The sequence below is a fragment of the Corvus cornix genome, chromosome 3 (genome assembly GCF_000738735.6).
Source record: "Corvus cornix cornix isolate S_Up_H32 chromosome 3, ASM73873v5, whole genome shotgun sequence".
Lineage (NCBI taxonomy): Eukaryota > Metazoa > Chordata > Aves > Passeriformes > Corvidae > Corvus > Corvus cornix.
In genome coordinates, this window is record NC_047056.1 from 100380596 (window position 1) to 100407834 (window position 27239).

The 27239-nt window shown below is 45.3% G+C and overlaps 1 protein-coding gene across 2 annotated transcripts in view; it reads left to right on the forward strand.

The window, feature by feature from the left end:
- The window catches only part of HPCAL1 (hippocalcin like 1), a 66310-nt gene that overhangs the window by 37256 nt on the left and 1815 nt on the right, over window positions 1–27239 (forward strand). Inside the window, exons 1-3 of one of the 2 annotated variants that reach the window (XM_019282224.3) lie at window positions 2788–2849; window positions 23135–23537; window positions 24556–24661. In XM_019282224.3, the coding sequence (XP_019137769.1) occupies window positions 23160–23537; window positions 24556–24661 (484 nt within the window). In that variant the 5' untranslated portion in view covers window positions 2788–2849; window positions 23135–23159. Of the gene's footprint in view, window positions 1–2787; window positions 2850–23134; window positions 23538–24555; window positions 24662–27239 lie in introns of those variants that run through there. The other variant, XM_039569428.1, reaches the window with a different exon arrangement.

Below are 27239 nucleotides of genomic sequence, written 5' to 3' on the forward strand. Positions count from 1 at the left end.
TGGAGCACAAAGAACAAAGATGAACATGTTGCTTCCAGCAGCTGGCCTGGGCTGGGGTCCCCCCACTGCTTCCAGCCCCCCAAGATCCTGCCACAAAGTGCAGTCCAATGTGTTAACAAAGTATATGAGCTTCCTACAGGCTTACTGCATCACATCAAGTGAGTTGATTAGAGAGACTCTTGATTTTACTGGGTTTTTATATTCTTATTGGGAGCCATTTGTCAGTCTGCACAGAAATCTGATTAGCTGAGAATTGCTGTCTCTCTGGTATATGTTGAGCCATAAAGTGAAGGATGCAGCAATAAACACAGTCAGCTGGGCTGCTGGAGAAATCTGTAGGATTCTTTGGAGGCTGGGAAAGAGAGGTCTTGACACTTAAATGCTTTTCCTTTGGGAACTTGACAGTGTTTGGCATGAGGGTTCTGTGCCAGCATTCCTTGAGGCGGCTGGCAGCCTGTTTCAGCCCTCTGGTGCTGCTCTGTGGGGTGTCTGTGCCCACCCCTGTGGTGAGACAAGAGGGAGCTGCCTTGTTATGGGTGGTCTTGTGTGGGAAGGGAGCAGGGGGCTGCTGTTACTGCAGTTTCAAATCCACCCCGTTGGCAGGGAGGTGAGGCAGAGCCTCTGGCAGTGGGAAGGGGAATATGCTGCTTCTGCAGAGCAAGGAAATTGTAGCTGGCTGTGGTGCTTCTGCAATGCTTCCTAGCAATAAGCACACTGCTCCTTGCACAGTGTGGTTGGCTAATTAAGTAGCTTTAAATTCAAGTCCCCTTCAGGAAATGGGGCACAAGATAAGGCTTTCCCTTCGCCCAGCAAATACACCTCCCCATCGCTCTGTGTAAAATAACCTGCAGTTCTTCAACAAGGGAAAAATTAAACTTGGTACCAGGCACCTTGGTGCATTTTCAGAGGGTGTTCATTGGGCACTGTAAATAATTGGATAAAGCATGAACAAGGTGGCTAATGACACCTGCAACAACCAAAAGTGAGCTGTTTTGAAAACCAGTTTGGCTGGTTGAGATGGGCCAAGAGGGCTGAGCAAGAGTGAAGCAAGGGATGGTTGTTAGCTAACGTAATCTGCTGTCCTAAAGCCAACATCTTACCATGTGTTTGTTAGGCTGGACTGGGAGAAGACGTTCCACTTCAGCTCTGCTTCCTAAAATATACAAAAAAATGTTTGCCAGGTTTTCCAGAAGGTTTTTGAATTAATTAATGTATCTGCAGGGCTGCATTGAATCTACTTTTCATCCTAGTTTAGAAGAACACGTAGTAGTTGGAGTGACCCAACCATCTTAGCTTCCACCTTTTTATATTCACAAACATATTTTTCTTGTTGAGGTTGTGGAGCAAAGCTTGTATCTTCAAGTCTTGTAATGCTTGAAGATGTCCAGTCCATCCTTGAGCTGCTGTGCAAACTCACGAAATTCTTCTTGTCGTGGAGGTAAAAGTCAGTGCGGAAATATTAAAATTGAGGCAGATGCCTTCTTATTGATTTCCAGTGCCTTATTTTATCTCTCAAGTTTGCTTTCATCAAAACAAATGGCTTACACTTGCTGTCCAAGCAGTATGGTATCCAGCAGCAGTGAGGACATTTTTCTGCCTAGGATGAGGCACTGCCAGCAATGTCAGGGTGGTGCAGAGCGGGTGTGGCATTTGCAAATGATCACTCATAGAGCCGGTGCTGTGATTAATTAGTGTCTTCAGAGCTCTGAAACAGGCATTTTTGTACTAATAATGTTCATGTCTAAGTGGCACTCTGCTGGTATGGAGTTGCTCTTTGCACAGGAGTTGAAAACAGGTAATTTTGCTATTAGAGCCTGAATGTGTAGCCTCATCAGACTGTGGGCACAAACTGGGTCTTGTGTTAATGTATTTGCTTCTTGAAGGTTTTTGTCTCTTTGATTCAGAGGTCTTGCTGCTCAAGGTGTAGGTATGTGTGTACTGACCTAGTGCCCCCCTTCCTTTTAAAGAAAGTGAAATTTCAATAGACATTTTGGAAAAAACAGGGGATCTTTCAACTTTTTATTTTAACTTTGAGGGAAGCTTAAGTGCTGTACCAAAAGTTCCCATGGTGAATGGGTAGTCTCCTACTAGCTCCAAAAATTCAACCTGTAGACTGCAAAACTACCAGCTGCTGGGAAACCCTTTAACTCTTTCCACCTGCCTGCACCTCTGAAACTAAAATTTGGGGCGTCACTTGAGATCCTGTAACTTATTTATATGATGTTACAAGCAATGATGTCTGAGGAGCTGCAGAAGGGAAGCAAGAGCCAACTTCTGGTTAGTAGGGATTCAGAGCTGTGCTTTAACTTGTGGGAGGGGTCTCATAATCCCACACTAGCTCTTCTTTCTCCAAAGCTTTGGAAGTGTGAGCTGCAACTTCTGCCAGTGCTCCTGGATGTCCTGGATGGTTTTGGGGAGGGAGGGAAAGGGGGAGACAGGCTGAGAGCAGAGTCACCCTCACTGAGCTCTCTCTTCAGGCTTTGCCTGCTTTGTGGAGAGACTTAATTCAGAGTTATTTTGCCAGTGTAGGAACAGGGATACTGAGGGGTGTAATGGAAATCTGTGGGGTGATGTCTGCTCTACATCATTGCCCAGGAATTTTGAGTGTTGGAAGGATGCAAAATGTAAAACCCGTCACTGGGTGGAGTTAGTGCGAACATGTGGTTTATGCATGTGGTTTAGCTTTTTATTTACGGGAGGAAAAAAAAGTTAAAAATAAACTGCTGGCTCGCCTCTACTTCCTGGTTCACACAGGGCTGTGAAGGAGCGGCTGAAGGGATGGGGTGGCCAGTCCAGCCTGGAGACCCCCCTGCCTGAGCCCAGGGCATCTGGAGGGGTGAGGTGAGGGGGTGAGTACAGGGCAGCCAGTGAGGAGTGGGGCTGGTGATGTGGGGCTGTCCCTTCTCTGGGTTCCGGGGGGTGACACTGCAGTCAGCTGGTGTCTGTCTTGCTTGGGGTGCTGCGCGAAGTCCCTCTACACCCATAAATATTTGTTGTGGGGCAAAGGTTTAGGTCCTCCATCAGTCCCAAGTGTATGTTTTGTCAGTGAGGGAAGGGGTTGGCTTTAAACCCTAAATCCCAGAGAGTAGTTAGGAGGTCTGGAATGGCTTAAAGGTCTAGGTGAAATGGGTGAACAAGCAGGGAAATAGTGAAGCCATCAAAAATGTATAATGTGATGGCAGCCCCTTGTGCTGATGCAGCAGTGTGGCAGTAGGGTGGTGTAACTGGCACCAAAACTGGGCCTGAGAGCCACTGGGCACTGTGTGGCACCAGCTGTGCCAGCTGCACAGGGCTTCGCTCTCCCAGCAGGGAGGAACAGTGGGTGCTGGGGTGGTTTGCTGAGCCATTTCTGGGAGAGCTGCAGGGAAGGGAGAAAGACATCTCCTGGCTGAAGGGATGGTGGAGCTGTGCTTGTCAAGAGCTGCCCTGGGAGTTTATTTTTGCATGAAGGATACTACATTTTTTTTGTTTTGTTTGTTTTGAAAGAAAACCTAACGATACGGTGTAGGCAATGCACAGGTGATTAAAATGTTCATAATACTAAAACATTTATGAATAAGTTGACGAAAGCAATAGGAAATTGCATCATTTTCTCTGCTCTTTAGAGGCAGGATTGAAATTCCCTGAGGTTGTGGTCAGTAAGGTGTTGTGGAGCCTGGTTCTGGTCCAAGCTGCCAGCAGGGACATTTATGTTATCCACGTGAGCTAAATTTGCTTTACTCTACCTTGTTTGAGCCTCCACGAACCTGCCTCACTTGTCTTAAATCCAGAAGCTAATGATTTGGAAAGATTGGTCTGACAATCCTAAATTTTATCAGTGATTTCATGTCATTAGTCCTATCAATGTCTCTGTATTTACATTGTGTATTTATACTTCACAGCTTGGTAGTTCTCAGAGGCTTAGAAACCTCCTGGAAAAATTTGCACCAAGCAGTGAAGCAACCTGATGGGGGAATCAGTGGCTTTGGTCCTTTGTGATCTCAGTTTTCTGGCCTGTTTCAATGTATTTTTCCACAGCTTGCAGGAGCTTGCAGGTTCAGCTATGGGCTGGTGGAGTAGTATCAGGAAGGTGTGGGCTTGCCAAGTAGTGGCTTGCACATCTGGGGTGGCTAATGAGAAGCATTTTAAAGACATTATAGGATAATGGATATTACATCTGTGTGTAAAAGGTACTTTAAACAGTGCCTGGAGGGGTTGCAAGTTGCCCATCTAGCTGGCAAACCAGCTGAATGTCAGAGCTGCATGGGGAAGCATCTTGCCATGCTTGGGACTTTTCTGAGAAAGAATAAAGTTGATGGATGTAACTTTGTGGAAAGAGAAACGTGGCTGGTGTGGTGCAATTAGGCAATCTGGGTTTCTTTCCACCTACTTTTTCCCAAAAGAGAGTACCAGCCCTGGTGGCTCTGTCTCTGCTGTAAGGCCCTGGGCTGTGGCCATTGAGCACCAAAGCTCCCAGGGAAGAGATGCTCCAAGGGAAGAGGTGCTCCTGCATTGACTGGAACGGTGGCATGAGGGCCGGGTGTTTGTTTAGCAAGGGCTGCCATCACCTCATCCTTGCTGCTGTTGCAGCCCAGGGATGGCTTATGGCTTTTTGTGATCTGCAGGTTGTCCATCTGCTTGGTTTGCCTCAGGGGAAAGAACTGGTTCTAGCACAGGGATGCTCTTTGGTGTATCTGGCAGTTTTAACTCCCCTTGAATTTTGTGACTAATTGCTGCAGCAACTGAATTTGGTGTCTGGAGGCAGCACTGCAGTCATGCATGATGGGAGGGGACAAAACTAATTTTTCTGTTTAGCTCCCTTGAACACTTCTTTTAATCTGGCTCGTTTGGCCAGTTTTGTTGTTGGATGTTTGGTTGGGTTTTTGATATTTTGAGCTGTGTATGTGTTTGTGGCTTTGTTGTTCTTAGGAAAAAATAATAATCTTTTGTCTCTTTAATGTAATGTAATTAGATGGCAGAGCAAGCTATTGAATGGCTCTGGCTAAAGCTGTGAAAAAGTATTTTTAACTTCATGCTGTTGTATGAAGGGTTTTCCTTCTTCTGCCTTTATGATGCTGACTGCCCTTTTATATTTTAGCATCTGTTCCTATAAGAATGTGGAAGGAAATGAGCTGGCTCAGCAGAAACTGAAACCCAAACTAATCTCACGCTGTAGTAAATGCTCAATAGTCTCATTGTCCGTGGGCACTTCAGCAGCGAATCCAGGGGGGAAAAAAGCAAAACCAGCATTAAAACCTGAAATAGATGGCAGAGAAAGCACCAAAGCCCTGTTGTTGTTTTCCCCAGCATCCCACGGGCTCCACTCTTGTGCCCCATGAGCAGAAAGCCCAGCAGCAAAGCACTGCGTCTGTGGCTCGGGTGTGGGGCTGGGTCCTGCCGCCTGGGTGCTGGAGCCTGGCTTGTGTCACCTGCCCCAGCAGCGGGGCAGCCGGCTCCTGCAAAGCTTATGAGCTTTGCCAGGCTGGCTGCCACGCGTCCCGCAGAGTCCTTCCGTCCTTTCACCCCGTGCTTCCCCGCTTACATAACTGGCTTAGGTATTACACTCCCTGCCCTCCTTGCCACTCCTGCACCACTCAGCCTCTTTGTTCCAATAAATAGCTCTTCAGCCAAGTCACTCCTTAGGTGAGGCTGGAAGTGTTTTGAGGCAGAGGCACCAAGTTTACATTCTTGCCTATTTAATTTTGCAGATCTGTTTCATACCTAAACTCACTGGGATTATTTAATGAAAGTATATGGAGAATAACATTTCTCATTAAAAAAAATCCTGATAGCTTGTGAACCCATGGTGCTTTCTCTGGTCAGAACTGAAAGTGAAATGGATTTTTTTTAATTGCTTTATCAGACTGAGAGAAGTGTAGAGATTAGTAGAGCATACACAGAAGGAAGTAAAGCAGCTCTTGAGTGTTTTAATAATCTGAGTAGTTAATATGTTTAGTATGAGTTGTCACTGAACCTTCAGTTTGGCACTTAGGGTTTTAGTTTGTTAAATACAAATAATAAAGCATGGAAATGGAGTTTCTAACTATTGTGGTCCATAGCTGTGCATGCATTCTTCATTCCCTCAGGCAGGATTGCTCAACCCATGTTGGTATTCCTCAGCTGGGCTTTTCCATGCAAGGTGTTGACATGTATGAGGGAGGTGTTCCTGCCCCTCTACTCTGATGAGACCTCACCTGGCCACTGTGTCCAGCTCAGGAGCGTTCAGCACAGGAAAGGACATGGACCTGTTGGAGCGAGTGCAGAGGGGGTCATGAAGATGGTCACAGGGATGGAGCTCCTCTCCTATGAGGAAAGGCTGAAAGAGTTGGAGTTGTTCAGCCTGGAGAAGGCTCCAAGGAGACCTCATTGCAGTCTTTCAATACAAAGGGGCTTATAAAAGAGATGGAGAAAGGTGGGGTATTTTCAGGGGCCTGTAGTGACAAGACAAGGGGTGATGGCTTTAGACTGAAAGTGGATAAGTTTAGATTGGATATAAGGAAGAAATTTACTGTCAGGGTGGTGAGAACCTGGAAGAGGTTGCCCAGAGTTGTGGATACCCCATCGCTTGAAATGTTCAAGGCCATGTTGGATAGAGCTTTGAGCAACCTTGTCTGGTGTAAGGTGTCCCTGACCATGGCAGGGGGTTGAACTGGGTGATCTGTAAAGGTCCCTTCTGACTCACACCGTTCTGTGATTATGTGATTATTTCATTGTGATCTGGTGCCAAAATTTGCATTTGTTTACTGGCAAGGGCTGATATTTATACTGTACTTTAACAATTGTTGGCACTACTGCTTGATGAAGGTAAGCAAAATTCCTCTGAGTGGAAAAAATGTTCTTGCAAGTTTAAGACATGAGACCTCTAATATTTTCAGTCAGGGTGAATTTAATGATATTTAATGGACTGGGAGGCAGCAGTAGGAAAAAGGACCATAACCTTTTGAGAGAGAGGAAGCACATATTTTTTGGTTTTGGCTTGCCAAGCACTGCCATTTATCAGGCAGCTCCTCTGTCTCTAGCCCATCTTTAGACCTGCTAAGGACTGACTTGAAAGGACTCTCCATCTCATCGGTGCCGGGTGATGTTTGCTGCTGCAAAATGTGTTTCTGCAGCCAGCTGCCTGGCAAAGCAGGGAAGTCCCATCATCTACCTTTCAGCTTAAATTACCCACTTTTTGGCGCAGCAACAGGCTCTTTTTGGCCCCGTCCATGGTGCCTGGCACAGCAGAAGCAAGATCTCAGCTGCCACTTCTCTGCATCACAGCAGGAGCCCTCCAGCATCCTGCTTTTTTGTTGGGGCAGCCACTGTCAGGTGTGATCCCCCTTGCAGTGCTGGAGCAGCAGGCTTTGCCACTGGTTAACCTTAATTTGTACTAGCCTAAGATGTGCTCCTAGTGAAAAAATGGGAGCTCCCACTGCTTCTATGGATGCTTGAAACCAGGCTACTCTTGTCAAATGTAGCACGGTCTGGTGTGTGTGCATGCCATGGATTTCTCCTGGAAAGCTGCAGGCTTGGAAATGCTGGTAGCAACAGCAGCAGCAAGAAATTGGATGTGTTTTAGTGGGGTTATTTGTGGGTAGAGAGTGGCGCTCTGTTTTTGAGGAGCTCTGTAAGCTTTGCCTGAGGTGCTCCCAGCAGCCCCTGGGGGTTCGTGGTGCAGCCTCCAGGAATGTGCTGCTGCAACTTCCTCCCTGCTGGAAAGGGCAGTGTTGGTGGAGAAGCAGTCGCTTTCCATAGGAAAAGCCAATATATGGGGTGTTTTATGTGCACACACAAGTTTTATTCAGTGGCATGCTGAGACATGTTTCACGACTCACATGTCAGCAGTGATGGGCCCTCGGAGTGAGTGCCCCGCTGCGCAGACCTGTGCCTGGCCACGGCTGCCTGCATGCCCCAGTGTGCATCCAAACGCCATTATGGCATAGCCCAAAGTTCTGGCAAACTTGGGGTATTTTTGCACAGTTTCTCCCCATCCATTGGCTTGCACAGTGATCCAGTCCAGAGGTTTCTGGTTTGCAGAAGGTCATGTTGTGTTGCTCTGGTGCGAGTGCTGCTTGAAGCTAGGGGAAGGATTGTGCTCGATCCCTGTGGGCTCACCCATGGGTTAGAGCAGCAAAGACACACTTCTTTTGATGTAAAATTTCTTTAAAAAGGGAAAAAAAGTGCTTTTCTCAGCAGCAAATCTGTCTTTGACTACAGGCACCCAGTGTGCATGAACATTTGCTGAACTCCTTCCACTGCCCCTTCAGTGGATCCCGAGGCTCCTCACACTCCAAGTGGGCTGCAGCCCGCTTGTAGCATTCAAGGGTGTTTTCAGTCACCTTTTTTACTGCTTAGTAAAGGGGATTTTTTTACTGTATTTTCAGGGCAAACTGCCTGATGGCCTTTTTGTTTGTTTCAGCTGTCCCTCTGACGTGCCAGATCTGAATCTCACCCTTTATGAGGAAAAAACCCCAACTTTATTTTGAGTAAAATAGAAATACACGTATGTAGTAGACATATCCTACTGAATAGCAAATAGAGAGTGATTGTGGTCTCCCCTAGTTGAGGGTGTGGTAACATTTGGTTGGTTGGCTTTGTACAACCCTACTGTTTTGTTTATAAAACAAATAGGTTATTATTCCCTGTTCACGCACTGGATGAGTGGTAGAAATGGTCCTCCTCATTCACCTGACACTGAGAGCTGGAGAAGAAACTGGAAAAATCCTTGTATGACTTGTAGTACTAGATTTTATACATGGAGATGTTCCAGTAATGTGCTGGATCGCTTACTTCTTGACATTATTTTTCCTCTGAGTTTTACATCTCATCCATTAGACCTTCTCAGTGGATGGGTTTTGAAGCTCCACATTTGGGGAAGCACAGGTAATGTATCTGGTGCCGTGACACTGCCATTTGCCATCAGCATGGAAGATAGGGACATCATTCTGAGAGAGCAGGGTATCCCTGAGGATGGCAGGCACAGAAAAGGCGTGAAACATAGGGAAAGTCTGTCCCTGAACAGGAGAGAAGCTGCTCACTGGAAGTGTGGAGGAGAGCCCAGGCAGAGCTGAACACAGATTGACCCAAGGCACTAAGGTCAAAAGGCAAATCCCCTTCTTGGATGAGTTCCCAGTGCAGATAAGGAAACTTGGTGTTGAGATGGTGCATGCGGTGCCGAGGTCAGGAGGCTGTCACTGCACTAAGTGCAGGGGAGGATTTCTGTGACGCGGGGAAAGGACACTGTGTGTCTGAGAGGAGGCAAGAAGAACCTGGTCAGTTAAGGCAGGGAAGCCAAGGCTGATGTGGGACTGATGGCCTTCTATCCATGTGTGTAGCAGAGGGGAAGTTCCAGAGAAGACGGTGTTGGGACCAGGGCAGATGTGGTCGCCAGCACTGAATACATTTGAGCTCAAGTTAGAAGATGATTTTGAGCCAGTACAGGAATGAGGCCTTGACTGGGGTGGTGGGAGCAAAGCCTGTCTGGCTTTTGGGATAAATCTCAGGAAGAAAGTCAGTGAGTGATGCTACATCTGCCATATCAGGGCCTGAACATAGTTTTACCTAAAGGAGCAGCTCATCTTCAGGAATATTGAAAATAATGAGTATTGACTGCATTAAAGTACAAGTATATTAAGATACATCCACTCTGACATAGCTCTGTACAGAAGCCATTAGGACAAAGCTGAGTAACAAAAGCTGATAGGACATTAGGATAGCTTGGAAACAAGAAGTAGAGAAATAAACTATAATTGCCATGTTGAATTTGCAGGAACAGTGGCATTCAGCATCTTTGCTTCAGTGCATGCCAGTGGTGGATATGCCACTCCTCCAGGGCTGGCACTTGAGCAGGTTTGCCCCTCTCACTCTTGACTGCAAATTTGGTGTTGGCATGGGCTGCTTCTTACTGCACTTTGCCTTATTTCAGCCCAACAGAGTCACCTCAGCTGGGTGCTCACCAGATTGCCATGGGGTATGAATTAGTAGAGAAAATCCAGGAACTTTTTAAGAACAGTACATTTATTGAGAGTAGTTTGCTGTCCAGTGAAGCCAGATCCTGGCAGATAATTGCTACAAGAAATAGTTTTGACTCTTTCACTCCTTTGTAAAGCAGGACAGGAGTTGATAACTTTTTCTCCCAAATTTGGACCAAGTGCAGTTTCAATGGTTGTCTCAGCAGGTCAATATCACAGATGTTCCAAACTGGTGGGTAATTTCTTTGTGACAAGCCATTGATGAAATAATTTTTTCCTCCAGGAATGTGAAGTTTGCTTATTTGATCCCATTTCAGAGCAATGCCATTTCTTACTGTAGCAGAAATGTGTGCACAACTCACTTCTTTCTGACCTGCCTATAGCTCTGTTTTTGTTTTTGTTTTGAGAATGTAAGTTGGAGTATATTTTTTCCACATTGCTTCTTAATCTGTCGAGCCTGATATTTTCCAAACCTGTGGTTTCCTTCCTTCTCTCCCTTATTTTCTGTTATTAAGTCTTCCAGACCATTAAAAATATATGAGATGTAAATTTTAGCAATTTTGGCACAGCACAAGTCGTCTTCTTTTGGGTTGTAAGCAATGGGCGCTCTAGTAGACTAAGGACAGGTTGAAAAACAACAAGCAGGCTTCTTGCTGTGGGCCAGTGCTCAGGGTGGAGAACAGGGAAGATGAGGGTTATTATAACTGAATATGTACACTAAAATGGATGGATAAGATAATTCATGTGGTATTGTACAGAGGAAAGATCTGGATGCTTTAGAAGTATGTATTACTGTATTTAGGATCTGATTCTGTTACATCCAGGCAGAGTAAATATTCCATTGGTATTTGTTAGGAGGGGGGTGATTTTTTGTCAGTGCCAGTCATTTGCTCATCAGTACTGTTGCCCAACCTACAGCCCAACCCTGGATCCCATGTTCATGGTCTAAGTGTGGGACCATGTGAGAGGCAGGAAGGAGGCAAGGGGGGAAGATCCCATGTGGCTGCAGAGGTGGGCAGGGTAGGAAAGAGCTGGGGGGAATGGAGCAGGTTGAATGTCTCTGTCCATCAGAATAAAGGTGCTGGTGCAGCCCTATAGGCCATACAAGAAAGGGCTAGAAGGTAAATGGGTCTGAGAAATAGCATGATGTTGAAATGGCATTGTAAAGTGTGAATGTACACTTTTATTTACCTTTTTCATCAAAAGATGCGCTTGAGGGACAAGTCTGGCTCTGCAGCTTTGGTGGCAGAGCTGAGAGCCCTGTCTTGAGGTTTTACAGGCTTTTTTGTCTAGATGATACCGGTCACAATGAGACTGTGGGCAGCCCAGGCCTCCCCCTCTTGCCACCAGCATGTTGGGAACTGCAGCAGAGCGGCTGCATTCCCTGGGGGAGAGCCTCATCAGCCTTCAGCCGGGTCCCAGCCAGACAGGACTTTCTTCCAGCAGCAACCCTTTTGGTTTTCAGCAGAGCTCAGGAGTAGGTTTATTTAAAGCCCTGGTCCTTTCTGTGGAGGAAGTAGGAAGTGCTTCCTCCCTGTAGATCTCTATCCAAAACTTTTGTCCACTTTTTTACAGTCCCACCCTGCTTGGAGTCGCTCCAAAACCCAGCACTCCAGGGCTGTGTGCTATTGTTCAGCGGGGTCATCCTTAGCTGCGGCTCCTCTCCTCTTCCAAAACACAGAGTTTCAGCACCAAAATGCTGAAGAGCTCTGTCCTGGGCTATGGGATATATAAATGGCCATCTGTCTACCCTGCCCCACCATCCCTCCTGCAGTTGGAAATGTCAGTGTTGCAGAGGAAATACGAGGGTCGACCTTTCTTTGGTAGTCTGTCTGATTCTTGCCACTGAGTTTTAGTTGTGAAACTTAAAGGAGGTCTCAAAATAGGTCTGACAAGTCATAATCTCTGCAATAGAGGGTCAAGAGGCTAAAAAAATAGTGTTAACCACAAAAATGCGAGAGCCTAAAATGCTTTTAAGGTACTACTGCCTACTTCAGAGCAGGGGTGGGGAAATGTGGGATTATTTCTGTTATGCTGCGTTTATCACAGAGAAGTCCAGCAGCAGGATCATGCCTGTGTTTGCAGGGGGAAGAAGAGTCTGAATGGCAGGCTCAGTCAGGGCAGGTGCCAGTTGGAGGATTTACCTGGTTCTTCCATGGTCCAGACTGCCTTCAGCTGAACAGATCAAACTTCATCTTCCTCTGGCAGGAACCTCTTCCCCAATGCCAGTGTGACTCCAAACATCTATATCAGCTGTAGAACTGACTCCTCTGACCCTAAGGGTGGTACATTTGCTGGCCTTTGCTTTTCAACATATGTAGTGCCAACAAAGAGCTGTTAGCAGACTTGAAGGCAAAGGGACGCGGCCTTGCTGTTGTGTGCTGAAAGATGATATGTGCACACTCCAGGAGAAAGCATCACTTCAGAAACTTTCAATTCCTGCACCATCCTCCACCATCGGAGCTCTCCTTTTAACCACTGCCGCAGCCTTTAAACACTTTTTTCCTGTTCCTTTCAAGAGGAAAAATAAATGATAAATTATTGTGTTGATCTTACGCAAATGTTGCATTTACAGAAAGATCTTGTTGACACGGTTTCTTGCACAGGATACCTTTTTCTCCTGCAGAAAAGTTGCTGAAAGTTTCCAGAAAAATAGATAATGTTATCCTTGGGGAAGGGAAATTAAAAGGAAAAAAACCCAAAATGCCCGCCTGGTGTGGATGTTGCGTGGATCTTGGTTTGCAAAAGATGCAGAATTTGGTTTAGTAGGATTTTTTTAGCCCTTTTAGAAGTGGAGCAGACTAGTAGTTGATACCAGGTGTAGTTTAGGGTCTTTGCAGAGACCAGAGTGATAAATTAGGGGGTTACAAAGTGGCTGAGGTCAGTATCCTGGTGTGGCCATAGCCAGGAAAGCTTATCTGTCTATGGCTTGATATAGTAAAACCTTATAGATTAGGTGCTCTTTTTAGCATTTGCTGAAATGAAGTTCATGAACATCTGTTCATCTGAGAGAGTGATTTTAAAGGGGGTATCAGGAGTAGGTTTTCTCCCCCATCCCCTTCTCCTCATGTGAACATGAATGTCCATCTTCAACATCACTGTTGAGAGAAGGCACATTTCCTGTTTTTGCAATCGAGACCTTCACCAATGCGGCACCAAGGCGGTGGGACAGGATGTGCCCCATATGTGGTCTCAGGTGGAGGTCAGCTGTCCTCATCCCACGCCTGTTGGGATGCTTCCTGCTTCAAAACCATCACATCTCCTTCCTGTTACTATACCCAGTTAGGGAGGAAAATGCACCCATTTGGCGACTACTGGCATCACTTAGATATAAAATTCAGCGTGATTTGATTTTCCATTTGCTTCTTACCCAGCCTGCTAACAGAGGCTCAGCTCCAGGCAGCCCTCACCCGCAGCGCTCAGAAAAGCACATTTGGTGTGGGTATTGCTGGGGATGGAGCCCTGTGGTGGAGGTTAATGAGAAAAATGATGTCTTGAGTGCAGATTGCATGGTTTGCTTCCAAGATGATTTGCATTGAAGTGTTTAATCCTACACAGAAATGCCAGGAGAGAAAGGATTTTCATAGGGCTGTTCTTGGTGCCCTTAAAAATACTATTGTCTCTTCTTTCTCCTCTGATATGGAACACTCCCTTTCTTGGAGACAGAGTGTCATATTGTTCTTCTGCATAATTTATAGTGAATGCACTTAAGAGCAAATCAAACTCTTGAGTGTTCAGGATTAATGGAAGTTGCAGCCACTAAGTGTACGGGCTGGGAGTGGGAGTGTCCTGCCCATGCTGCTGCACCAGCCTCCTCTTGGTCTTGACTGCTGGGAGAGTCCTGCCTGTGCTGTCTCTGTCTTCTGGGTCTCACCCATGAAGGGGTGGTGCCCATTTTTGTATGGATTTTAGAGGAACTAGTCATAAAATCATATGGTTTCGTCTGCTGGTTTCTTGAGATAATTCTCCCATTTTTAATGATAGAAGCTGAGGTGAGAGAAGGTATTACTGTATCCCTGAGCATCATGCACAGCCAGAGAAATGGTCTGTCATATCCCTGCTGGCCAAAATGGCCCTCTGCGTTCAGGATTCACCTAACAGGAACACCACTGCTCTGCTCATCCCTGTGATCAGTTTGTCTGGAGTTCACACCATTGAGTCACTGCCTTGGGCAAAAGCCCACAGCTGCCCTCGCAGGTGGTTGCCTGTGGGGAGCCACCAGCCCAGGTGTGCCTTGGCATGGGCAGTCCTTGCCACCCGGGGAGGACAGCAAGACGTTGCAGGATAGCTGACTGTCCACATACCAGCATAAATGTTGCTGTAATCCAACACAAGGTGCTTTCCATTGTGTTCTCAAGGCACGAAGGCTGCCCTGATAATAACCTGAACACAAGCCTTGTGTCATGTTCCTGGTGTGATGCTTTTGTCCTGGGTGTGTCCTGGGGCCATGGCTTTCCTGCACAGGCTAGTAGTCACTGCAATTTTGGCTCCTTGATTCTAAAAATTAATTTTTAAAAAACCCTGTGAGATTGGTACACTTGCATGCATGAACCTGAGTAGTATCCTTAGCTATTGTAGAGCTTGGGCTGATTCCTACCAGCAGAAAATTTGGTCTTCTGCTCCTTGAATTGCTACATCCAGCAGAACCGGGTTCCTTCCTTATGGATGGGAGGCTGTTCTCATGTACTTATTTCAGTCTCAGTTTTTAATTCACATCTTTGTAAGGAAAAAGTCCAGAAAAGTTAAACTCTAGGTTTGCTATTAGATTTGAAACTTCAGTGGTTTTTTTCATTCAACAAACAGGAAAATAAAGGTGTGAAACAATTTGATTACTATTATTAGTGTTTACCACTGAAGGGAAAATAGAACACTGTTTCAAGAAAAATTTTGGTTTAGTGGTGTGTATTTTTACGAGGAATTTAACTAGTGGCTTTTGTGCTATTTTGAAGTGATAATAATTTTTTTAAAAAAAGATACTTTAGAAATCTAGGTTAATAAAATAAATGGATGCATTTATATTAGATTTAATATTTTCGGAACAGAAAACCCTCATGTATTAGTAGTAGAAATTGTTAGCAATAGCTATATATTTGGAGGTTGAACATGTTGGTGACAAAGAATCTTTCTCTTTTGGTGATTGTTTTTTTTTTCCTGCAGTGTATCTTAGTACTTCTAGTTAATGTTGAATTTTTGTTAAAGGTAGCTGGTTGGCATATCTCCAAAGCCACATTTTGGAGCATCTTTTTACTAAGGATACGCCTGCTAAAGAATGCTTTTTTAATTAAATAAAAAGGTTTATTTTCACTCTTTGAAACCAAAACCAGCTCTCTTCCCTGCTCTGTTTCAAATTAGCTACCCTGAAATCCCCATAATTCCTCTAAGCCCTTATCTCAGCACAGTACCTGCAGCTGGGGAATGGAAGGATGTCAGATCTTTTCTTTGTTTTTTATTTAGGCATCATTAGCAGTGAGGATGGTCTTGCAGACCATGCCTGAGGGCTGGTTATCATCTGTCATTGTCTGGTTAGCTGGTGGCATTGTCCCCAAACTCTCCATCTTCTCCACAGGAGTGGCTCTGATGCTGTGGAATTTGCTCAGGTGCCATTGGCTGGCTCTTGTTACTGCCAGAGTTTGACTAATTCTTCTGAAATTTAATCTGGGTTCCTTTCTCTCAGGGCTGTGATTATTCTGTAGAGAATTTTTCTGTGATTTACCTTCATCAATTAAATAAAGGCATCATAGGAAACTTTTAAAATCTAATGACAAAACCGCCCAACTGTGCTACTTCTGTGGTTTTAATTATATTAAAAACACAGTGCCTTGTGCTAATTTTCATCACTTTTCTTCCCTTTTTCTAAAAATGTTCTCTCTGATTTCCCAGTTCCCATCAGGCACCTTCCCCTATCCTCCAGGCCAGCACTCACTGAGTTTTATTAAAAATTATGTATCACAGTAGTATATTCAGTGAGCATGACGTGGGTTTTTCCTCATGCAACCGAACTGTCTCAGAAAAAGACCTTGTGCACTAAGACTTTGTGAAGACAGGATTTCCTTGATCTGCAATATTGTGTAAACAAACTGTAATTTTTTTAAGCCTTACCAACTTTGCACAGCATCTGAAAAAATCGGACTGGCTGCTTCTCCCTTGGTTTTGTTTAAAAAAAAAGGACAAAGGGAGGAGATGAGGAAAATCCACTCATGATTTTCTTTTCCTGTCTGCAATCACAAGCTGCATTACTGCCTAAACTGCTCCCACCCAAATTAACCCAATTTCCTAATTTACTTGAAATATTTCTGTGCTTTTCTTACTGCATTGGGAATATATGCCCTTTACAGTAATAAACTCTCCTCCCTGAGCTGGAGAACATCATGGAGAGCTCCCCAAGGAACTGCCACTCTTCTGGTCCCAACATGGGTCTCATTTCTTACTCATTAGCAGCAATTCATGAATATTTGGGGATAGTTTGTGCTTCTTTTGCTTCTTTTCAGTAGTTTGTAGCCATGCCATCCATGGCAAACTTTCCTCTGCTGATGGGGGTCAGTGTTGGTGGGCACTGCAGGTAGCAATGGCTGCAGCAGGTGTCAGTACCCCATGGCTCCTTGCTGTGACTCCAGCACCTGGAAAGATCCTGCCACTGTGATCTGCAAATGCCTCTTCACCACACTCTTATGATCTGAACGTAAAATAGTTCTCAGGTTAATGTACTGATGCTCTATGTCAGTGACTAATTTTTTCCTGTATATCGGGAATATAATCCTGAATAAAGTGACTTCAATAGATGGGAGCAATCCAGACACCTGTAAGGGAATTTCTTATGTTTCAGCCTTTGCAGCTGACTCCATGAAATGAACATGCCAGCCTGGAAATATTAATCTCACACAGTCATTTGCAGGGTTAGGGTCTTTGTAATCATATCTTTCTTTGGCAAGGTAGGGGGTAGGTGATTATTTAGAATGGATTGTCATCCCAGACATGGAATCAGGTTTTCAAGACCACACAGCTCCTGGGTATGTGTTTATGGATAAACTTCCACAGTAAGGTGGCTCAAGGTCTCTTTAGCAATTCACTCCACCTTCCAGAAGGACATTCAATGGACATATGTGAGTTGTTACTGAGTTTTCTGAAACTGAAATGTGGGTGGTACGCAGGGTGGTCCTTCCCCTTCACCCACTATTTTTAATAAACTTCTGGAAAGGATTGAACTTGAAAGGAAGTTGCAAATAAGCAATGTTTCTTATATAAATAAAAGCATAGATGGTCACTGAAAGTAAATAATTTAGAAAGACCATTATTTATTTATTTAAAGTGGTCTTTTCTTCACTTGGCAGGTTTTGTTTCTCCTGTTTCCCTGAAGGCAGCAGCAGAAGCAACTTCAGCCCCTCTTGACACCAGCCTTTTGCATTTCAAACCCTGCTGGGTTTGAATTTTTCGAGGCATTATTGATTAATATTTTTCTTTTATCTCACTGCTTCTATTAGTAGCTTTTCAAGACGTGAAGATACTCCTTTTTGCAACTGAGACTTTGTCTAAAGGTGTTACTTTTGGCCCTGTGTCTGCAGCCTGGGAAAACGAGACAGGTGCTGCAGTGGTTGGTATGTGGGTGTCAGCTTTTGCCGCAGGGCAGGAAAGAAGTTCACATGAGTTTACCAGGCAGGACCAGATATCTATAGCAACGTATTTGTATATCCTGTGCCTTCTCTGTTGCAACGTTCGTTGCTTAGGATACTGACATTAAAACATGTAACAAAATCTGCTCTTCACTCTGGAGTTCATTATCTGTCCCAGCCCATGTAACTGCGCATTTCCCCCCCCAGCTCAGATGAGAAGCACTGACCAGCCCTCGGCAGTGCATCGTCCAGAGGATGTTGTTATAATCCTGTTTTGCAGCCTGTTGCTACATGATCATTTTTTACCTAAACATTTGTCACTAGATGGGGTGTCTGGGAACTCATCTCCCTCTTGCAGGTTGGCCCACGGGAGCCGGAGGCTTCTTAGACACATCTGTGTTGGCTGAGTTGGTGTGAGCTGGTGCTACCGATGCATGAAATGTATTCTCGAGGGTGTGTTCATGAACTGCGGTAACACCGAACTTTAGTGGCTGAACCTTGCATTTGGACTACCTGTGGGGAGTTTTTTGTGGGGTTTTGGTTGGTTGGTTGGTTTTGTTGTTTCTTTACAGGTTTTTGTTTGGGTTTTTGTTTGGTTTTTTTAATACAAGGATCAGAATTTTAAAAATAGAATCTCAGTGACAGAGCTCTTTTTTTACAAAAATCTTCCACCCCTGTTGAAATGGTTCTTGCATTTCAGACCAGCCCAGACCAGTGTTTGCTGCCTGGCTTAGGCTGTTCATTTTCTTTGGGCTCCTGCCGTCTTGGAGGCTCTGTGCTACAGCTCCATGACTTTAACAGATTTGACACAGTTATTCTGCTATATAAGTGAGCATTGCAAGAGAAACGGTGCTACACTCCCCCCTCCCCCCCCCCCTCAAAGCAGATAGCTCAGATAATATGAAGAGTATTCCTTCTGTTTCTCTGTGCACTGTCTTTCTCAGCTGGAGAGCACCTCTGTCCTATAGAGAGGCATTTCATCAATTTTCCTCTTTTTATTAGCACTAAATTAGTGTCTAAGGGGGTTTGCACAAGGAAATACATCTCTAAGGAGTTATTCCTCCTTTTGCGGTCATGACTGATTCACTAAGAGGATCCCATAATGAGCTCATTTCAAGGGGTGGGTTTTGCTTTCACAGGCTTTGCAGTAAAAAGCTGGTTTGGTCTCTGGCTCTCTGGGTTACATGATCACAGCATGCTTCTACTGGCTGTAACTGGTGGTTGACAGAGAGTTCTTGTGAAAGTGGGATGCACTGAGCTTTGTTACGAGCACTTCAAATACTTCAGTGCGTGGATGCTGATGGCCAGTCCATCTGTTGGTAAAAACACAGAATTGCTACTTTAGCTGTTTCAGACTTTTCTAGTTACTCACCCCAGTGATGCATAACCCTGAGTTGTGGTTTAACTCCAGCCCCCAGTGGGATGAGGAGGAGAACTGGGGGGAAAAAAAGGTGAAATCCGTGGGTTGAGATAAGAACAGTTTAATAACTGAAATAAAATAGAATTTTATTGTAATAATGATGCTAATAATTGTAATGAAAAGAGAGATAATAAAAAGAGAGAGAGATATAACGCCCAAGAGAAACAAGGGAAGCACAGTACAATTGCTCACCAGCTGCTGACCAGAGCCCAGTGCATCCCTGAGTGGTGATCAGCCCCCTCCCCAGACAATCCCCCCCAGTTTATAGTCTGATAGTATGGAGTATCTCTTTGTTCAGTTCAGGTCACCTGCCCTGGCTGTGCTCCCTCCAAATGTCTTGTGCACCTCCTCACTGGTAGAGCATGGGAAGCTGAAAAGTCTTTGACTTGGGGTGAGCACTGCTCAGCAACAGCTTAAACTTCAGTGTGTTATCAACATTATTCCCATTAAATCCAAAGCACAGCACTGTGCCAGCTACTAGGAAGAAAATGAACACTGCCCCAGCTGAAACCAGGACACCAGTGTGTGTCTTGGCCTCCGTAAAAGACCTTTTTGCTCATTGCTAGGCTTTTGCCGTGAGATTATTGCTGATTTTTTGTAAGCCTAGAAGGACAGAGGTTACTTTCAGGTGGGAGTTCTCTGGCAGCTCAGTTTTGAGCCTGGCTAGAATTAAAGGCAGGCAGCAGCACCACATAATTTTAACAAAAATTTTGGTGTGAAACTGGAACAAAAGTGCATCTGCATTTTCTGCTGTTTAAGCCTTACATGGCTGAGCATCTCTTTCATGAGCAGTTATTGACTTGCAAAGTCCTCAGCTCTGCATTTAGACTACCAAGCTTTTCCTTATCTGATCACCTCAAGGGCATTCCTGTGATTGTTTTTCTTACTGCTGTGATAGCGCCAGATGCTCTGAGGGCTTTTGCTCATCAAGGTAAGCAGGGACAGACCTTGCTGCGGTGTACGTGGCATTGCTTCCTTGGATTTCACCCTGGTGTGATGGAAAATGAGGGAAAGGCAGGCTGTGCCAGAATTAGGTCTCTGCTAACTGCCCAGGGCAACGTTGGGTGCAAGGATGTCTCTCCTGTCTTGCCTTCTACACCCACTGCAACAAGTGACTTAGCCGGTTAAAAAAAAAAAAAAACCAACAAAACACAGCCCTAATCACAGGACTGACCAGACCATCCCAGCCCTGCTCCCTGTGATTTCCATTAGCAGCCATCCTCTGAGTGGTCTTGTGGCTAAATCAGCTGCTGAGCCTCTGGAAAGTGATTTGATGAAAGCATTTTATAGCAATCGAATGAAATGTCAGTTGGATGCCAGCAGCAGGGGTTGCTGTCATGATTAATGAGATATTTAGGCATTTCATTTTGAAGGAGCTACCTGCAAGACAATTTACATCAAAGCTGTTTTTTTAGATGGGCTTTAATAAATTAATGTTAATGTTGGTTATTTAATTATTCACATCAAATTGGTTACAACTGGAGGATTGCATTTGGGCTGAGCAAGTTATGAAGCCTTTCAGAAAGCTCATATGCAAAAAAAGGTTGTGTTCAGAGCATTGTACATTTTCTGCTACAACACGATGTGAAAGAGGAGGAAGGGTTGAAATAGCCAGTAATCTTTTGAATGCAAAGGTTGCTTGAGTATAAAGCTTTTGAAGCTGATATTTAATGAGCATCTCTTCAAACAGGATGAATCTACCACTAGGAGAAGCAGTGAAATGTAGTAAGTGGAATTATCACCTTATCTCTTTGTTGTCTAGGGGTCTCTACTTTTAAGGCAACAGAAATAATAAAGGTATTACAGGAACAGGGAGAAATTACATTAAACCTTCTCAAACCTCTTTTAACTACCAGTTGAAAGTTTTGCAGTCCTTAACCCTGCACGTCAGTAAAGCTGAGGTAATTTCTGCTTAAAGCCCAGCTCCTGCATTAAGTGGGCTCTACTGTTCCTCCTGTCCCTCTCTCAGGGAATTCTGTGGCAGTGGTTGGTGAGGCAGGGACTGCTTTTCGACCCAGACACTAGTTCTTACAAAGCACCTGGGAATCATGGAGTGAAGGGGTTTACTGAAGGAGTTCAGTGGAAACTGAAGGCACCTCCTCACCCAAGGGCAGGAACATACTGTTATGATTTCTGCTCTTTAAAAAGAAGGACCACATCTGATCCATTATTTGCTCCAAGCTGCTCTTTTCTGCAAATTGACTTCAGCAGAGTAGAATATTGTGTTTTCCACCCTCAGCACTACTGCATGGATGACTATCTGGAGCAGAGAAGATTCAAAGATGGAAAGGCTGTGGCAGTAGCTTAGAGTTAGTGGTTTAACTGGAGGGCAGCCTGATGTTCTCCTAGGGGTGATGCTGGCAGGGACCAGGAGCTGTAGCATCCCTGCGTGTTGGGGGCAAGCAGAGGTATGTCAGGTATGTCGAGAAAACTCTGCAGTATAATGGACAAAAAGAAAGCTTTGGAGTTGAAATATTGGCAGCTTTTCTTGCAAACAGAAGTGCTAATGATAGCAGAGTTTTCCGTTAAGCCCAATGCACTGAACTAACGAGCAGCTGGCTGGGTTTTGTCTCCGAGCATTAAGCCACAGAGCAGGATGTGGATTTTTTACATTGCTGAGGCAGTGCACAGACTAAGTGGAATACAAATAAAACAAGCTTACATTCTGCTGTAGAGCAACTTATTTTTTGCTGACCTTTAGCATTTTAAATTTTTTTTGGGTTCTTATGCATGCCTGGAATTTTTACTCTCTGGGAAGTGCTTAGCCCATTTTTCCTGGTCTCTGCATGCTTTGCTGCTCAGCTCTTGCAGTTTCCAGGTAGTCTGCAGTGCTGGCCTGTTACTAACCTGTCTTCTGAGCGAACCCAACAGGCACAACAGTCTGTGCAGAGTAATATCATTTATGCAAACCAGTCACAGAGGTTTGGATGTGACTTTGTGCACACTTGTGAATAAACTTCTTGAATTTGGGGAAGGACAAGCAGCTCAGCCTCTAGCTTGGCAGCACAGTTTGATATTGCTAGGTAGCCATGAAAGACTGCAAGGGATAAAAGCCAGAAATTACCAAGGTTTTGGTTTTTTCCTGTTGTTGCTTAAGTGCGGACTGACCATCTTTCATTTTGCCGAAGGAGCTCTCCTGTTGCTGGGCAGTCTCACCTTGAGTGGCACAACGTGGGTATTGTCAAGGGAGAGGACAGACCCAGCCTTCTCCTGACATCCTGATGAAATCCTGAATTTAAATGCATTTTCGCCCTTGTGGCAGAATATTGAACCTACTGAATAAGCTTCTCTAAAAGCATAAACCCCAGTAAACCTGACAAGAGTTGTTCTGCTAAACATTTTTCTTTAGAAAGCCCTGCTCTCTGATTGTCTGGGAAGGCTGGAAAGCACCTTGTGCTGGTGCTGCTGTCACAGTGATCCATCTGCTCATGCTGCCTCCACAGTTGGAACAAAGAGGGAGAAGTCTTTTGGGGTGCCGCTGTTGAGCATGGGCTGTGCTGAGCTTACCCTTGCTGCACCCTTCTGTGACCCTCAGGTGCCACAAGGAGCACCAGCCAAGCCCCACCACACAGGGGCAAGCCCCCACTGCTGTGGGGCAAGGGATACAGGGAGGGAGGAGAAGCTGTGTAAGCCAAAGAGTTTCAAAGAACATCCGGACAATGCAAACGTGACTGGCACGGAGCCACCTGCCCTTCCTGCTTCTTGTTCAGCTGCATTTACTTTCACTTTTGAATAGATGAATTTTTCTTTGCTGCTGCTGTCTGCTGCTGTCCCTGCCTGCTCCCGCTCAGTCATCGCAGCAGATCAGCCTGTGGAGGAATCCAGAGCTGGGCATCGCAAGCCATGTGATGGAGGGGTGGGGTTGTAGCAGAGAAATAAAATACAGATCTTTATTATTTCCCATATAAAAAGGATTAATAATAAAAATTAATATTTCTCAAATAGTTCCTCCCAAACTACCCTCCCTTCCACAGCATATTAATCACTGGGAGAGCCTAGAGGAGAGGAAAGGAAGCCAAATTAAATGAGGTTTTCCCTGGTGATTTATAGCATCCTTTTTCTCCTCTTTCCCCCTTTCCCCAGGGGGTCTGTGTTTCTCACAGGGTTCTACCTCTCCCCAGCCCCTCTCTGCCCAGTGGGGCTGGAGTTCAGGCAGATTTTCTCTTGCTTTGCAGCTGCTGAACCCGGACCCAGAAGAGGATGGGGAAGCAGAACAGCAAGCTGCGCCCCGAGGTGCTCCAGGACCTGCGTGAGAACACTGAGTTCACAGACCATGAGCTGCAGGAGTGGTACAAGGGCTTCCTAAAAGATTGCCCCACGGGCCATTTGACTGTTGAAGAGTTTAAAAAAATATATGCAAATTTTTTTCCCTATGGCGATGCGTCGAAGTTTGCGGAGCACGTCTTCCGCACCTTTGACACTAACGGCGACGGGACAATTGACTTTAGGGAATTCATCATCGCCCTGAGCGTCACCTCCCGGGGCAAGCTGGAACAGAAGCTGAAGTGGGCGTTCAGTATGTATGACCTGGATGGCAATGGGTACATCAGCCGTGGGGAAATGCTAGAAATAGTGCAGGTGAGGCATTATCTCTATTGGACATCTTATTTGTGTTGCTGTAACCGCTTCGCCGTCAGACAGCTGGAGCTGGAGATGAGGGATCTGCTGAGCTGGCTCACTCCTGCCCCAGGCAGGTTCCTGAGCCCATTGTACCCAAAGAGACAGATGGTGGGACCTACAAGATGCAGATGAGGAAAGGGCCTGAGACATGAACAAAGCACTTGTGCAGCTGGCCTGCAGCCAAAATTCTGCAGCTCTCCCTGGGGGTTTCTTAGTGTGATGTTCATGGGATCAAAAAACCCTAAATGCCAATTCTACTGACCTGATTAATCTCAAAATTAGTGCTTTTAATCTTCAAATCTGAGTCAATGTGAACTCTGGATGAAAGGCTGTAGTGTGTCTGTCTCCTGAAGGCAGAGGACACACTGTGCAGCTGAGATGTGTGTCCTGTGCAGTGCAAGGGAGTCATGCATCAGCCAGTGCCCTGACACTTGGTCCTCCTGGCTGAGGTGGGATAATTTAGGTGGAAGGGTAGGACTGCAGACACTCTAAAGAGGTCTCATCATTATTCATGTTCTTGTAAATCTGAAGATGCATTTCCTTACCCATCCATGAAGAAAAAACACATCTATTGCTCTATATTCATATTCACCATAATCCATGTAACACCCCACATGCATACCTGTAACTGGGTGGATGGTGATGGCTCAGCCCAGCTGCAGAAGAGAGGGTTGCACACCATTGCCTCTTGTATTTTAGCCCAGTCTTGCTCATACATTAATCTAGACCCTGACTTTCAGTTAAACTGACCCAGCGCTTCTTTTGAAGTATGAATGAGTACAAGAAAGGAGAATAAAAAGCTGCAGTCAGAAATTCCCATTCATTTTGGTTTATAAGGTTCTGCAGCTGCCTGCCAGGGTCAGCTGTCTTTTTTTACTGCTACAGGCTTAAATTCTTTTTCTCTGTCCCATGCTTTATCATTTGGGTTGTGTTTTTCTTATATCTCTTTTCTTTTAACATTTTTTTTAATACTCAGGCAATTTACAAAATGGTTTCATCAGTAATGAAAATGCCAGAGGATGAATCCACTCCTGAGAAGCGAACAGACAAGATCTTCAGACAGATGGACACAAACAATGACGGTAGGATTGCCACTGGCACCCCTCCCTAGGCTCTAGAAACAGAGGTTTTCTAGCCCAGCCTTGGTAGATGGCAGAATTTGGGGAGAGGGGAGAGAGGGCAGGGATGTCCCCACTGGTGCCTTTGGTCTCTGCCTGACCTCGTTGAGCATCTTTGGTCCATGGCAAATAGGGTGAATAACTGAGCAATGAGCACAGGGTGACTTTTCCTGCTGGGGGGCTGGGAGGGGACCAGTCCTTCCCTAACATTTTATGGGTGAATCCCCTTCTGCAAAGGCTCCTCTGAAATTCCCTAGTCCATTGTCTTTGGGTTATTTTCTTTGGGCATAGCACAAACTTGGCGCAAGGTTTTGCTCCCATTGCCCTTGATAGAGTTGCACTCCTGGGCCTGTCATCAGTAACACGGCTCCTGAATGTGGGCACCTGAAAACAAAAATTCCCATGGGTCCATAATACTTATTTTCTCTGCATGTTTATGGCATATATACATATGTATATGTTCACACACCTCTGTTGCACTATGAGCGTCAGGGGGATGTAGCAGCTCCCAAGACAGGTTGTGGAGCTCCTTGATAAATTACTGACAGTGTACCTGTCACAACCCCTCCACCTGAGCTGGCTCATTTCCTTGGGCTTGAAAAATACTGGCAAAAAATGATCAATTTCCTCTGCTCATCAGCCTGATGACATGTTTCCTCTATTCCCAGTTGAGGTGGAGTTTTCCCTGGGAATTACCCTGTCAGCGGCTGAGGTGGCAACTGCTCACATCAAAATCAGGAGCTGTGTCCTAATGATATGCTCTGTGAGAGCAAAGATTTGGTTCTAGCACTGAGATATGGAGACCTAAAAAATGCTATCTTATGTTCAGAAGGATTTTTATTTAAGAGACTTTTATGGCTGCATTTTGGTGTCTGTTGCTGCAGTCCCCAGGGCAAATTCCTGGCCTTGCTGAAATCCTCAAGTATTTTACCTTTGACTTCATCCAAACTAGCACTTCATCCCCTGGCTTGACGTGTGGAGGGCCCTAAAATAACATGATTAAAATATTTTTGGTCTGCGGAAAGTAGCAGTGTGTGCAGATGCATAACAGAGTAGTGGACACAAAATCTGCTATATATCTATACATCCTCCATCTGTTGCACTTTGTTGCTGAAATAAAATCATCCTATTCCCAGTAAAATACCAGCCCTGCAAGACATGCAGTGCCAAGGAATAACATCTGCACATGTGTGTCTGGTGGCTAGAAAAATTTTCTTCCCTGACTGTTGAGCATTGCAGATGGATTATGATTTGGGCTTTGCTTTTAAATAATGCAAGGAAAGGGACAAACTAATAAATATCCTGATAGTTAGGAGAGCTCTTTTTTGTTAAAGACTCTTGGTTTGGGAACATTAGCTCAAAAGCCAGAAATTAGTGTGCCACAGGTTTTCGAGCTCCTGTAATTTCTGCAAGAGGAAGGCTTGCTCATTCATGGAATCACAGAATCTTTTGGGTTGGAAAAGACCTCTACGATCATCTAGTCAAGTTGTTAACCCAAAATGGCCAAACCCACCACTAAACCATGTCCCTAAGTGCCACATCTACATGTCTTTTAAATGCCCTGGGCAGTCTGTTCCAATACTTGAGAACCCTTTTGGTAAAGAAGTTTTTCCTAATATCCAATCTAAACCTTCCTTGGTGCAACTTGAGGCCATTTCCTCTCACCCTCTTGCTTACTTGGGAAAGGAGTTCCTCCGTGTTCAACCCGTTTTGGGTGCTGGCCACCACGGTCATTCCTCTTCTGTCCCCACAACAAGCTGGTAGCATCCTGGGGCTGGTGAAAACTGGCGCAGTGAGCTGGTGCCTCTCTCTCTTTGGATGCATGTGGCCGAAAGTGGCAGCAGGCACCTCCCAAGTGCAAGATGTGGGTCCTGTCTCAAGCACGGCAGGTTGGGGTGGGTAAGGATGGCCCTGGGGTGTTGTGTGAGGGTAGGGTACGTTGTGCTGAATGCACAAGCTACATGGGAGATCACTAGACGTGATGTCAGGGATACAGAATGCCTGTGTCCTCCTCTTCATAGGGAAAATTGTTTCATTTTTCACTAATATTGCCATGTCCTATTTCTGCCATGGTTCAGAGTGCTGGAGCTGGAGGGTATTGGTGGTAGCAGGCAAGACAGAGGCTGCTCATGGGCTCCTGATGGTATTTGTGCAGGGGAGTGGTCCTGAGCTTGGGAAAAATCTGCCAGGGTGACCCGAGGATGAGGTCTGAAAGACCAGATGGAATATTTCCTCCTTGCTGTACCACGCTGTGTCATGCCATTCCATGGGACTGTTGGAGGCAGGGGACGCTGGGGTGGTTGCTCCTCCAGAGGTCATTTTTCAGACCCTCAGACTGTTACAGGGTCCATGCAAGTTGGCTCCTCTGGCCTAAACTGAAGATGTATAAACCAGAAGTGCCCAGGAGGAACACATAGCAGTAGGTGGCAAGCCCCCCCAGGGCTAGCTTTTCTTGAAAAAAAAAAGAAAAAACAAAACCTGTCCTGTTCCTGTACACCCAGCAGGGCACAGCAACTGACTTGCAGAGTCATGGAATCATGGA